The 12,473-nt window shown below is 38.7% G+C and overlaps 1 protein-coding gene across 12 annotated transcripts in view; it reads right to left on the bottom strand.

Moving 5' to 3' along the window:
* Nucleotides 1–1,096: 1,096 nt before the first annotated feature.
* vav2 (vav 2 guanine nucleotide exchange factor) overlaps nucleotides 1,097–12,473 on the bottom strand; it is a 238,718-nt gene continuing 227,341 nt past the window's right edge. For 6 of the 12 annotated variants that reach the window (XM_023262937.3, XM_023262939.3, XM_023262944.3 and 3 more), the window contains 5 exons: nucleotides 12,306–12,393; nucleotides 12,076–12,199; nucleotides 6,173–6,259; nucleotides 5,530–5,684; nucleotides 1,097–2,556 (listed from right to left, as the gene is read on the bottom strand). In XM_023262937.3, the coding sequence (XP_023118705.2) occupies nucleotides 2,509–2,556; nucleotides 5,530–5,684; nucleotides 6,173–6,259; nucleotides 12,076–12,199; nucleotides 12,306–12,393 (502 nt within the window). In that variant the 3' untranslated portion in view covers nucleotides 1,097–2,508. Of the gene's footprint in view, nucleotides 2,557–5,529; nucleotides 5,685–6,172; nucleotides 6,260–7,236; nucleotides 8,553–12,075; nucleotides 12,200–12,305; nucleotides 12,394–12,473 lie in introns of those variants that run through there. The other 6 variants (XM_035944794.2, XM_035944797.2, XM_035944798.2 and 3 more) reach the window with 3 other exon arrangements.

Raw genomic sequence — 12,473 nt, 5'->3', positions numbered from 1 at the left:
AACTAAATTCATTGCACGTATTGAATTATCCTGAGTGTTTGCAAGCATTTTAGAAGAAGCCATAATTATTTAACCACTGTCAAATAATACTATCAATGCTGAAGGCCTGCGTGTGGTCTAATGATTGTTTCCAAGCCTATATGTTTAACAAAGGAATTCTTCTTAAAAATTATTTATTCTCAGAGTCGGCAGAAATTAACTGTTTTCTTGACATTGTAGATGAAGTGATTTAGCATTTGTGAACAGTTCAAAAATAACCCAGTCCCAATTTTAAATCAAAAGAGAAATATTTATTTCATGATAGACCTCATTTGGAAATACTCAACCATTCAAAAATGTACACAATTAAGTATTTATTTTTTCCAGGATGAACTGACAGGAGTTGAAATATCAAGAGCCACATGCAATGGGTTTTTGTCCACTACATTAAAAAAAAAAAAAGCGACTAGATTCCCCCCAAAAACCCCCTTCAAACCCCCTAAACCCTCTAATTCCAGACGACATGTCCCCCTCACACAGTGGTAGGACTTTGTGTTTTTCCAGGGCGGTTGGCCTTCTGCGATAACACACATTACAGACAGTGAAAAGGTTTAGAAACTCAACATATCAGCATCTCCTGCTCCGTAAGTCTTTGTGAACCAACCAGAGCTGACGTGCTCAGTGTTTGCACTTTACTTCTCAGTGTCGGTTCAAACTGTATCGACGGGCTGAACTTGTTTGTTTTGACCTATTTGCAGCAAGAAGACTTCACTTTATAAGCTACTGTAAGCAGCGACTGTGCATAAAATCCAGGTTTTAGTCGAGCATTTCTTGTGTGTTCTTTTGTGTGCTGCATCGATGCAAATGTACGTCAATGTTGAAACGTGTTTGTGGAAAACACGAAGGTTAAAGATAAGGCCATATACCAGAGTTAGTCATATAACGCATATCAAATTCAACAAAATTTGAGCTTACCTTTCAAAGAAAAGCTGAGCTGAAAAGGGTCAATAAAAATCTGAATATACAGTGTATATATATATATATATATATATATATATATATATATATATATATATATATATATATATATATATATATATATATATATATATATATATATATATATATATGGGGCTGGAATTAGAAATTTGTCTGGTACATTTAAGCTCTCAAAAGAAAAAAAAACAAAAAAGCTGTATGCCAGCACACTGCAGTCTATAAATCTCTGAAGTATTTATGGCACCATTAAATTACTGGAAATAAAAGGAAACGCTAAGCACTCCTAGAAAATCACCAAAAAAAGAGGTTTAAGGGCTCCTTCAGTGGATTCAGGTCATTAACACACAATAGTTCCTTCAAATTAAAAGTCATTTTGTCTGCACAGCACCAAAACCAAATTTCACATGTGAGGAATGATTAACAATAAAAACCTGATCATCTGTTAAAAAAAAAAAAAAAAAAAAAAAAAAATAAGGCAAAAATCATAATGGACGTCGACGAATTTGGCTTCAGATGATTAAAAAGAAACTGAAAAGTATGTTGGATAGCTTGATGTTTTTACACACAGACTCGTGACACAAAGACCGAACTGTATATGTGATTGTTGTTGGCTATTAAAAAAACCCCCAAAAACTCCAGCTGTGAGTCCATCCAGTCTCCGGTTAGGCGGAATCTTGTTTTCCGAGATGCTCCGAAGTTGAGCTGTCTCCAGATTTGTTGCATCAGTGCCTCTCCCCTCCTTTAATAAAGTCCTCTGCATGTAGATGTCTGTGTTTTTTTTGGGGGGGATGGCGACGTTCTTTACTGGCTGATGTTGAGGTTCAGTAAAAGCAACGAGCGTTTCTTCAAAGGCACCGTACTGTACATTGGTCTGTGTTGTGTTTATGTGGGCCGCACATGGGCACATGCATACGCGGAGAAGCGAAAACCAGTCAAACGAAGTCGATTCCCTCCACTGGTGTCAGCCCACAAGGCATCACCATGACAACTAAGGCAAAAATCTCTCAACATGAAAACACAGCATCTGTTTTTTTTTCATTATTATTATTTTTTTTATGATCCGATCCTCTGCTTAAAATCCCCACAATAATCATTAGTCATGATAATAATCTCTATTCAATAAATTATCTATACTGTACAATTATTTCTCCTGCAACAAAAGGGGAGCCTCTTTTCTTTTTCTTCCTTTTTTTTCTTAAGTAAAGCTTTCAACAGTCAGTTTCTGGTGCGTCCTCAGTTCAATGGAGTCTCTGCAGAGCACACAGAGGCTGACAGACAGCAAGCCAGATTTTTTTCTTCTTCTTTCCTGTACAGAAATTAAACAGGACATCCAGCAAAAAAAAACAAACAAAACAAAAACAAAAACTGATGCATAATTGTAGAGAAACAGAGTAGAAAATTGAGCATCCAGCAAAAACAACAACGAAAAAAGGGTCTTTTTTCTCTTTCTTCTTGTGTCATTTTTCCTGGAGAGAGTTGATCTCTGAGAACAGTGGATAGTAGACAGTTCCTGATTTAAAGCAACATCCTTTACTGCACTCCCTCTTCGTCCACGTAGGTTGAGGGAAACCATCCAATCTGAAACATGAAGCGGGAACTATCAGAGACACACACACTGTAATGCTAACCACGGTAAACAAGGGATGTTCTTCTTTTTATTTATTTTTTATTACATGTTGTACCTGCAGTAGGATAAACATTTGATGAAGGAAGTGAATCCGCAGCAAAAACACATTAGTCCAAGGCTACTCCGAACACTCGCCTCTGCACTAATTTACCAGAGGATGTGCATTATTTTCACATAACTGCACGGCTCAGTAGCAGCCTCGTCTCTGTTCTAAAAAAAATACTTGAAGGCTACTTCAAATACTACTTCAGCTGTTGCTAGGCAACAACTTCTCCTACTTGTTGGAATAGTGAAGCAAGTACCGAGCTAACAAAGGTAATATCAACACAAAGGTTGTATTTATGGCAACAACAAGACGTCCATTTACAACTGCTGGGATCAGCATGTGGGTATGTTACGTGCATCTGATTGTGGGTCTCTGGCGGTTATCTCACAAAATATGGCACAATTAAGGAGGAGGGAGGCGAAAGTTATGTCTTCCTGCTGAAGATAAGTTCCTTGGTTGGATTGACTGAGATACCAAGAGGCCATCTTTTAAATGTGGTTGGCTTTCACCCCTAGAAAACTACACAAAATGCATTTACACTTAGCTAATGACTGCTAAGTCCCAAACTATGGGCTAGAATCTAAGACTTGATCATGTTCAAATGTCCAAACTAGAAAAGCACAGCAGAGAGTGTGGTACTCAGCCAAGGCTCTTCATTCCCCCATATGGCATTACCAGAAATGGCCAAGACAACAACCTAAGAAACATTAAAAACAGACAACACCAACTCATACAACAAAATAAATAAAATGCATGCAAGACAAAAGCACAGGTTTAAGAATTTACATTGTGTCCTGCAGTGAGTTCCAGGCAACAATGTGCCGCTATCTCGCAATGATATGGAAATCCTTAACAAATCCATCAATCCAGACTATAAGCCACATTACTGCCAAAGTCTAATCTCCATTCATTTATTCTCTGCTTTGCATTGGCACAAGCTAATATCAGGTGTGGATGGTTTGAATACAGTCGGTTATTTTCAACAAGTACTCGTCTTTGCATACATCCAGTGGGAATTCAAATCCAACAAAATGACACGATCTCAAGCGTATTTCCGCTGCAGTGTTCGATGGTAAAAAGCAAGATGGCAGCCCAGCTATGATAAAATCTAAATTACGCCGCTACAGCACTTAAACAGCAGACTGTACAAGAGAGTGCAGCAAAGTTTAGCTCTGCAGCTGTACGAGCTGAGTGGACACACTCACTCTGGCTCCCTGGCAGCACATTAACACTGTCAAATTTACAGCTTAATGGGGAACATTCCTAAAATAAAAAGCTGACATCACTTCCAGTTTTACAGCCAGCCTATTAAACTGGCACAATTCCCAGCAGCCAGGTTTTTTGTCCTACCCCCTTTTTTCTCTTTCAAGCACCTGCTTTAGGATTGCTTTGACTATCTGTGGTTTAATTGTTAAATTCAGTCCCTCCGGTGTCCAGAAAGACCATCATCAGTGCTGAATCTTTTGTCATTTTGTCTCACGCACGTGTCTGACATGATGAAGCTAATGGGGGGTGATTTAACCAAACAGAGAATGAGTCTAATCTACAAAGATTAAAGCACCTGATGTTTTTATTGTAATCTTTTCAGTTTTAGCTCGGAGGGGTGCACAACAAAGCAAGTTTTACAAAGCCAGAGTATCTTTATATAAGCCGACTCAACAAAACCTGAAGCCTTGTTATAAACTTTCTTTGCCCAGGTTTTCCTAATCAGGATCTGTCCACATTGTTCAAAAAGGGGGTGTTTGACATGCCACTTAATAGTTTGTATGTGTAAAATGGACCATTACATGTTGCCTACTTCACTAAATATAGAATTGAATACAAATACTTAATCAATCGGAAAAAAAACGTAAGAAAAAATATATTAGAGTGCAAAATGCACTATAAAGTGTAAAATATACTATAATAAAAAAAAATACAGAAGTAAAAAATTGTCAAATGCTGAATAAAGAGGAACTGGTTATTATAATGGAGAGCTATGAGGAATATAAACATTTATTGCGGAAAGCATATAACAAACCTGGCAGCAAATCAGGACCAAACATAGAAACATATTTATGCCTTTTCTGCATTAACAAGTAATGCATTTAGGCTTGCATGGTACTGTAACACATTAAACTCACCTACTTTACCTGCATGGCTTCATTTAGTGACAATATTAGCAAATGGCTCAACAAGTTTGTAGATGCATGATATATCCTCACTCTATATAATATATACTACTGTTCAAAAGTTTGGGGTCACCAAGGCAATTTCATGTTTTCTATGAAAACTCACACATTCATTCATGTGCTAACATAACTGCACAAGGGTTTTCTAATCATCAATGAGCCTTTCAACACAATTATCTAACACAATGTAGCATTAGAACACAGGAGTGATGGTTGCTGGAAATGTTCCTCTGTACCTCTATGGAGATATTCCATTAAAAATCAGCTGTTTCCAGCTAGAATAGTCATTTACCACATTAACAATGTCTAGACTGTATTTCTGATTAATGTAATCTTCATTGAAAATAACTGCTTTTCTTTTAAAAATAAGGAAATTTCTAAGTGACCTGAATTATTGAATTGTAGTGTATATCACTCATACTGAATAGGAAGTACTGGTAAATGAATAGTGTTTCTTGCAGCCGATTTAAATCCCAAACTGTTAGCAGAATTTTCTAAGAGTCGCCAACTCTGCACTAGTTACCATCTAATTACCCACCTAGTCAGTCATCTAGATACCATTATCTAGCCGGGTTAAAGGAGAGCCACCTTCTAGACATTAACACTCTGGCTTTAGGCTCAACGTCTCTAACTAGTCCATCAACCTTGCATCATACTAAACTCTTCTCATCAATCCATTAGCAAACAGGTTTCCATGGTTTACTCACTCTTCCGTTGGCCTCTCCTTTCCACCAGCCCTGGTCACCTCCAATCTTGCTGTAGATTTTGACGATGTCTCCTTCTCGCAGCGAGAGCTCTCTCATGTCTCGTGCTGCGAAGTTATACCTGGCCACGGCTGTGCTGACCACCCGCGGAGTAAACACTGGAAAAGGAAACAACCGGAGCTCAGTCTTTCCACAGTGTTACAATGTAAGAGTGAACTTTATTACTGTTATACATATAAAGCAGGTCTTTAATCACTGGTAATAGAGATGGATAATCATCCGTACGCCTGAGGGAGGTGGCTGTGAGGTGAGGTCACACTGGACATAATGGTAACAGTTAGTTGTGAGGAATGTACAGCGGGACGATGGTGGGGTCAGTGCTCGGCGTGAAGCACTGTGGCAGGAAAATGACAAATGAGCACGAGGGGGAGAGGACAACAAGTTGTTTCATCACGAGAGAGGAAATTGGTTTTCTTTTCTTGATTTAATGAGGAAATGGCATCCTGCGAAGAACTGAAACGCTCTTGTTAATGAAAATAGCGACACAGAAGAAGTAATGAGGTCGAGGGAGGCTTATTATGTAATTACAGGCGATGAGGTGCAAGCAAAGAAAGGAAGTAAAGACAAAAATAAAAGGAGAGAGTACCTGACCAAAAGGGAGCTGAGCTCTGAGAGGAGAAGTTGAGGCCCTGCGGACTGAGGAAGGAGAAGTTGTAGGAGGCGCAGGTGGCTGCTGAGAGGAGGACAGAAGAGAGACAGAGGAGGAAGTAAAGCTGGGAAATGTTTGAGGTTCAAGCCTGCAAAGCTGCAGCCGGAGAAGCAGAGAGTGAAAGGGGGGAATCCATTGAAGTTCTGTTTGCCTGAGCGTTCTGTTCTCATTATATTTAATTGTAACAATGTCGGAGACACAATTTGACTGCAGAGAGAATTTCTTATTTACAAAATTTCCATTTATTTGTGGATCGCAAACAACAGCGTGTGTTGTTTGGGTGTTACATAAAGTGACAGCGTGAGAATCGTCACTTTATGTAAAAGCAGGAGATTATGTTGTTCCTAGTCGCAGTGGCAGTAATGACATTGTTGTTCAATGTTTATATGTCAAAACAAACTGAAAAAACATGCATTTAAATTTCTTTCCTTACTCACTTCATATCATTTACATCGTGTTGTATCAAAAAATGTTGCAATATTGCAAGGTGACTGCCCAACTTAATGGGCAATACGAAATGAAAATACATCTGCTGTTTGTAGCATATTCTGTCTGCTATACTTTAGCAGAACTCGATACAGTCTCCGTATATATGTATTTGTAAACTGCAAACAGGACCAGCATGAGAACCGTCATATGAAAGCAGGAGATTATGTTGTTCCCAGTAGCAGTGGCAGTTATGACAATACTGTTGAATATTTATATGTCAAAGCAAACTGCAAAACATGCATTTTATTTTTATACGTATTCACTTTATGTAATTTACATCATGTTGTATCAGAAAATCCTGTGATATTGCAAAAAGTGATGAGTGCCCAACTTCACGTGTGATATGAATTAGAAATACATCTGCTGTTTGTAGCATATTCTGTCTGCTATACTTTAGCGGAACTTGGTACAGTCTCTGTATCTATGTATCTGTGGACTGCAAACAGGAACTTCATGATTATCTTGTTCCCAGTAGCAATGGCAGTGACAGCATTAGTGTTCTGCAAAACATGTCCATGCATTTTAATGCATATCTTTATTTTTTAGTCAAATTACATTGCGTTACATGAAAAAAATAAAATAAAATCAATATTACAACATTGCAAGGTGGCTGCACAACCTAATGTGTGATATGAATTAAAAAGACATCTTCTGCTCTTTGTAGCATATTCTGTTTGCTATATGTCTGCACAATTTAGTCCAAACCCAGACAATGTTTGTGTGGTGGACTCACTTCAAACCAAACTGTCAGTATGTGATGGTGTAAAAAGCTTGTAAATATGCCCTCCAGGAAAAAAAAAACAAGTTTCTGACTTTGTCTTTATGGTGTTTTTTTTTTTTTTTTTTTTTATATAAACTGGAAAACAAATTATAACTAAACTGAGAAGAAATGCTCAGTCAACACCACGACTGAGCATTTCCACCTTGACAATATAGTGTATCAGTGACAGTCTCAGACTCAGATTGCTGGGGTTTCCTGTAAACAAACAAGAAAAGAACAAGGAACCAAGGACTTCCTGTATCATTCTTCTTCAGAATCAGTTTCTGGCTCAAACAAGTAGAAAAAGTCCAATATCACAACTTGTCCTTGTGTACTAGAAGGTAGTTTTGCGGTGTTTGAAAGTTGTGAGTGAGCTGGCGTCCTTGAGCTGCAGCGAGTTGGTTAAGATTAAAGTTAGGTGCATGGAGAGAGAAGCAGGGACTTCATAGATTTACACATTCGAGTAGAAGCAACAGTGTAAAGTTACATTTGAGCCACTTTCAGGCAGAAAACTACTCTTTTCTTGGAGGAAATCTAAACACATAACTTTGATATGCAGATGGGTTCAAAGATCAGAGAGAGACTTTACATGGAGTGAAAGGAGTGGACGTGACTGGTCATGATGCTTCCTAATTATAACACATTTTCATACATCCAAGGCTGTTTCCATGGACAACTGGGCATGAAGCACAAGCGCAATGTTGCAAGCAGTCAGGATTAGAGCACATCGTCATCGGCAAAAACTCAGTCGTCTCCATTCATTTCCAAAAAATTACGCCAAAACAACGAGGCCACAATCTTGCTGTAGTGGCCAGTTGGGTCCTTGTGCCGAGCGAACAAAGGCAGGCCAATGCGGGACAAAAGCCAGCACAGGGCCAATGCCAGTATTCATAAAGTGTAATGGTCAGAGAGGGCAGCCAGTTCAGTCAGTCCACAGGCCACTGAGTTGGCTGCCTTCCTCTTTGACATTCCCTCTTTATCATTTCACACCGCTGTCCTCATGTTCTGCTCTGCTCCCCTGTGGCCTCCCTCAATTTCTCTCGGTATGAGTCAGGAGAGCCACTGGCCCTGGGAGGAACAAAGGACCAGGGAAAGTAAAGCAAGTAGGAGGCAGTGTGTCTCATTTATTTCACCCTCCCTTACCATATCCACAGCCAGAAGTGTTGAGAGAATGAATTCGTGAGCTGGACCTGCACATCAGAGCATCTCCTCCAAGTCAAACTGCCATAATCATCCACAGACTATATTATTAGACATACAGTTGCATGCTAAAGTTTGGCCAAAATTGTCAAAATGTGTGTTATTTTGAATATCTAAGTAAAAATGGTCTGGTTTCTAAAAGGAATGCATAAAGTTAAAGGTGACTCATATTCTAAGTATGATTACTTAGAAAGGAAAGGGGCCTAAAGCAAAAGTCTGTTGACTTTGCATGGTCAGTATTCAGTAACACCCCCTTTGGCAAATTTTGACAGCTTATAAAGCTTTTTGTAGCATCTAAGAGTCTTTCTGTTCTTGTTTGGGAGATTTTCATCCATTCCTCTTTGCGAAAGGCGTCTAGCTGTGTTAGTTTCTTGGGCCCGCGCTGCTCTTTTGAAGTCTATCGGCACATTTTTGATGATGTTTAGGTCGGCGGATTGCCACTGCCATTGCAAAAACTTTCAGCTTGTGCCTCTTGAGGCAGCCCATTGTGGATTGTGAGGTGTGTTTTGGATCATTATCTTGTCACAGAAGCTGTCCTCTTTTCATCTACAGCTCTTTTATGGACAGTGTTATTTTTTGCTTTTCAGAATTTGCTGCTATTTAATTGAATCCATTCTTCCCTCTGCCAGTGTAAAGCATGATTGATTCACCTGCGTGTTGAACAGTTGGAGAGGTGTTCTTTTCATGAAACACTGTGCCCATTTTTCCCTCCAAACATATTTCATTTTGCTCATAGTGGCCAAAAACTTCTACTTTAACTTCATTAATCTACAGGACTTGTTTCCAAAATGCATCAGGCAGGTTTATATACTAATCTGCAGATTTCTGATGCAATTTTTTTTGGTGTGATTTCAGAAAACTCTTCAGTGAAGGTCATATTTGTACAGATATAAAATATGGAACATTGAAACACCACTCCAGTGAAGTTGATCTTTTGCAGCCACATGTAAGTTTTGATTTGCCTTTTCTAGCAATCCTATGAGATGTTTTTTCAAAAAAGTTTTTAGGAGAACTACAGTCCACTTCAACTTCTACCAATCCTGTTAACAGCCATTTCATAATTACATTAGGAAATGAGGAAACGCATAACTGAAAATGCTTTGCTATCTTCTTAAACCATTCTCCTGCTTTGTGGGCCTGAAGTGTTTGGATTTCACGAGTCCTAGGAAGTTGCTTAGAGGATGGTTGCTGATTGTTGTCACCAAGTTTATAGAGTTAAATTATATAGAATACCATGACATTCACATCACTTGACCCTTCCTAACAATGAAAAAAAGACATTGAAGCGCAAACTTTTGCATGGTGTTTCTTTTTTTTTTGTCACCCTTTAACTGTGCAAAACAAATAAAAAAAAAAACAAAAAAAAACACTATTCTTGCTTAAAATGTTAAAAACAATGCTTCATCCTCAGGTTTACACCTTCTGGAAAACCAGCACATCCTCTACTCATTTAACCTCTTTACCAGGCAGGGCTGTCCAAACTTTAGCATGCCACTGTACAGTGTGTTAACTGGCCAAAACATTGAAACCACTAATTCACCACTAATGTTTGTTCAGGATGACCAGGGAAACCTATTTGCCCTGCTCATTAGCTACGTCCTCCTGGTATTTCTGGAGGAGTCTGAGGTGCTTTAAGACCAAACTAATCATGCACTGCAACTCCTGGTTCGGCCCTGTTCTCTCCTCTCCCCAGTTAGATGCAGAAACCACTCTTAAAATCAGAGAAAGATTTTCTCAGAATTCCTTGAGGTTGTATAAGGTTTTCACCTTATTGCTATGGGTGATCCCACTCACCACACAAAGGAAACTAGGTCCCTACAGTCACTACCCAAAGATCATGACTGTAGTTGAGGGTTGTAACGCGATGAAGCGGTAAATCAAGATCTTTATGGAATGATTTTGGGAAAAAAAGCAACCGAGCACTACAAAAGCCACCCTCTTGCAGGCCCATGAAAAGCAAGACTTTATTTAATGTAGTTACTTTCATGTCTTTATTTTGTGTTCAACTAAAATAGGTTTGCAATCAAAATATAGATTCAAGAGCAAAATTATAGCCACCAAAAGTGTTAAATCATGAGCAAAATAATGTAAATCCAAAAGTTTTATTCACAAATCCAAAATCTTTGTTTGGGTATCAAAAAGTTCTTGTTGCTGTTGAGTCTGAATCTAATAGATGGGACGTATGCTTAAAACATCATGTCACAGTGGCCAACTTCTTGACTCGTTTTGGACATCTTTTTCTTCACCGAGGACAGATTTTAGGCCACTTTGCACAAATTTACATCATTTTGGACAATTTTCAAATCATTCTGAGTTGGTTTCAAGTAGCTTGAGAAACTTTTTGGCATTTGAACACCGTTTTTGTCATAGTAGAAGTAAGACATGTCTCCATTGAAATGACTTCTTGGCAACATCCAGAGTTAGTAAATGAGAAAGCGGAGTCCATGGAAAAGACATCCATTCTAGAAAGCTGGTTTATTGAAAATTCCGGATCTGTTTCCCCTGGGATGAGGAACAGTTTGGGGTTTTAGCTCCAAAGAGAGACATAATGTAAATCAAAGTCTTTATAGGCAAATCTTTTTACTCAGCAGGCATCTCAGTGTTGAGCCACAGCAGTTATTTCAGGTTAACAAAGCCAGGACCTTATCTAAATGAAAGTGCAGAGAGCCACGATTTCAATACTAACGGGGACAAAAAACTGCATGTCCAGTCTAGTCCAGTCAAATCTGATATATTCCATTTATTTTGCTTGCAAAAACTCATTTTAGGAGCGCACTGCCTTGTAGTTTTGCTCTTCAATCTACTTTTTGATTGCAAACCTCTTTCCATTTCATTCCATCACGGAGACACAAAAGTGACACCATAAGTGAATATGCCACAACTTCTACACAAAGTAAAACGATCTGAATGCAGCGTTATACTTCATTTTCATAGTTTCTCTCCAAGGTCAACTTCACTCTTTGAAAAGCATTTTTTCCCTTGAGAGTGAATTCTTCTGAAAAAGCTGTGAAAAACTGTTCTTGAGTCAGCTGAACAATATAGATGCATGAAACAGTCACTTCATCTGTATCACTAAGTCATTTATTTGAACCAATTGCTCTGAAAAGGACTGAAACTAAATGCTAACTGCAATTAACAAGGATGTACAGAAACCAGAGTCAATGTTGGATCCTGGTGAAAGTCAAACTTTCCTAAGATGAAAAGTTTGCCAACTGTCATTTATTAGCTGGCCGTACATTGCCAGATGAAATGATGCGATGTTGAGAGAGTAGCAGATCATCAACGTATTGCTAAAGCATTGACCAACAGGCAGATATTGGTGGATTCCTGGTACCAGATGACTGCACAAACTGAAAGCAAAATGTTCAAGATCGACATGTGAAAGGTTTACCTGGTGAGCGTGTGCTGGCTCGTGTTAGCGAACGTTCTCTCGACTTGTAGGGGTATCGCAATGTGGTATCTAACAACTTGAAGCTTTCTTTTAGCGAATGGGTCTGGTAGTACTCCACCAGCTCCTGTTGCATAACAGAAGAAGAAAGATTAAATTTTTCTTAATCTTTAACATTGCCATTGAAGTCTCTGTGGGTATTTCTTGTTTTTGCATCAACACATATGACTTACCAAAAGACTCTCAAACTTTTTTGCCTCGGTTATGTGAATCCAGCTGTCTTTTTCAATGACTTTGATGTGTTTTACTTCATCATTGAATCTGTGAAGAGAGGAGACTTTAAGTTACTGTTACACATTGCTGTGCTTTACTTTTACTAGTTTTTTGACCAAAATAAAGTC

The sequence above is a fragment of the Amphiprion ocellaris genome, chromosome 17 (genome assembly GCF_022539595.1).
Source record: "Amphiprion ocellaris isolate individual 3 ecotype Okinawa chromosome 17, ASM2253959v1, whole genome shotgun sequence".
Lineage (NCBI taxonomy): Eukaryota > Metazoa > Chordata > Actinopteri > Pomacentridae > Amphiprion > Amphiprion ocellaris.
The sequence above is the reverse complement of the archived record's forward strand: the minus strand, read 5'-3'. Positions and strand labels throughout refer to the sequence as shown.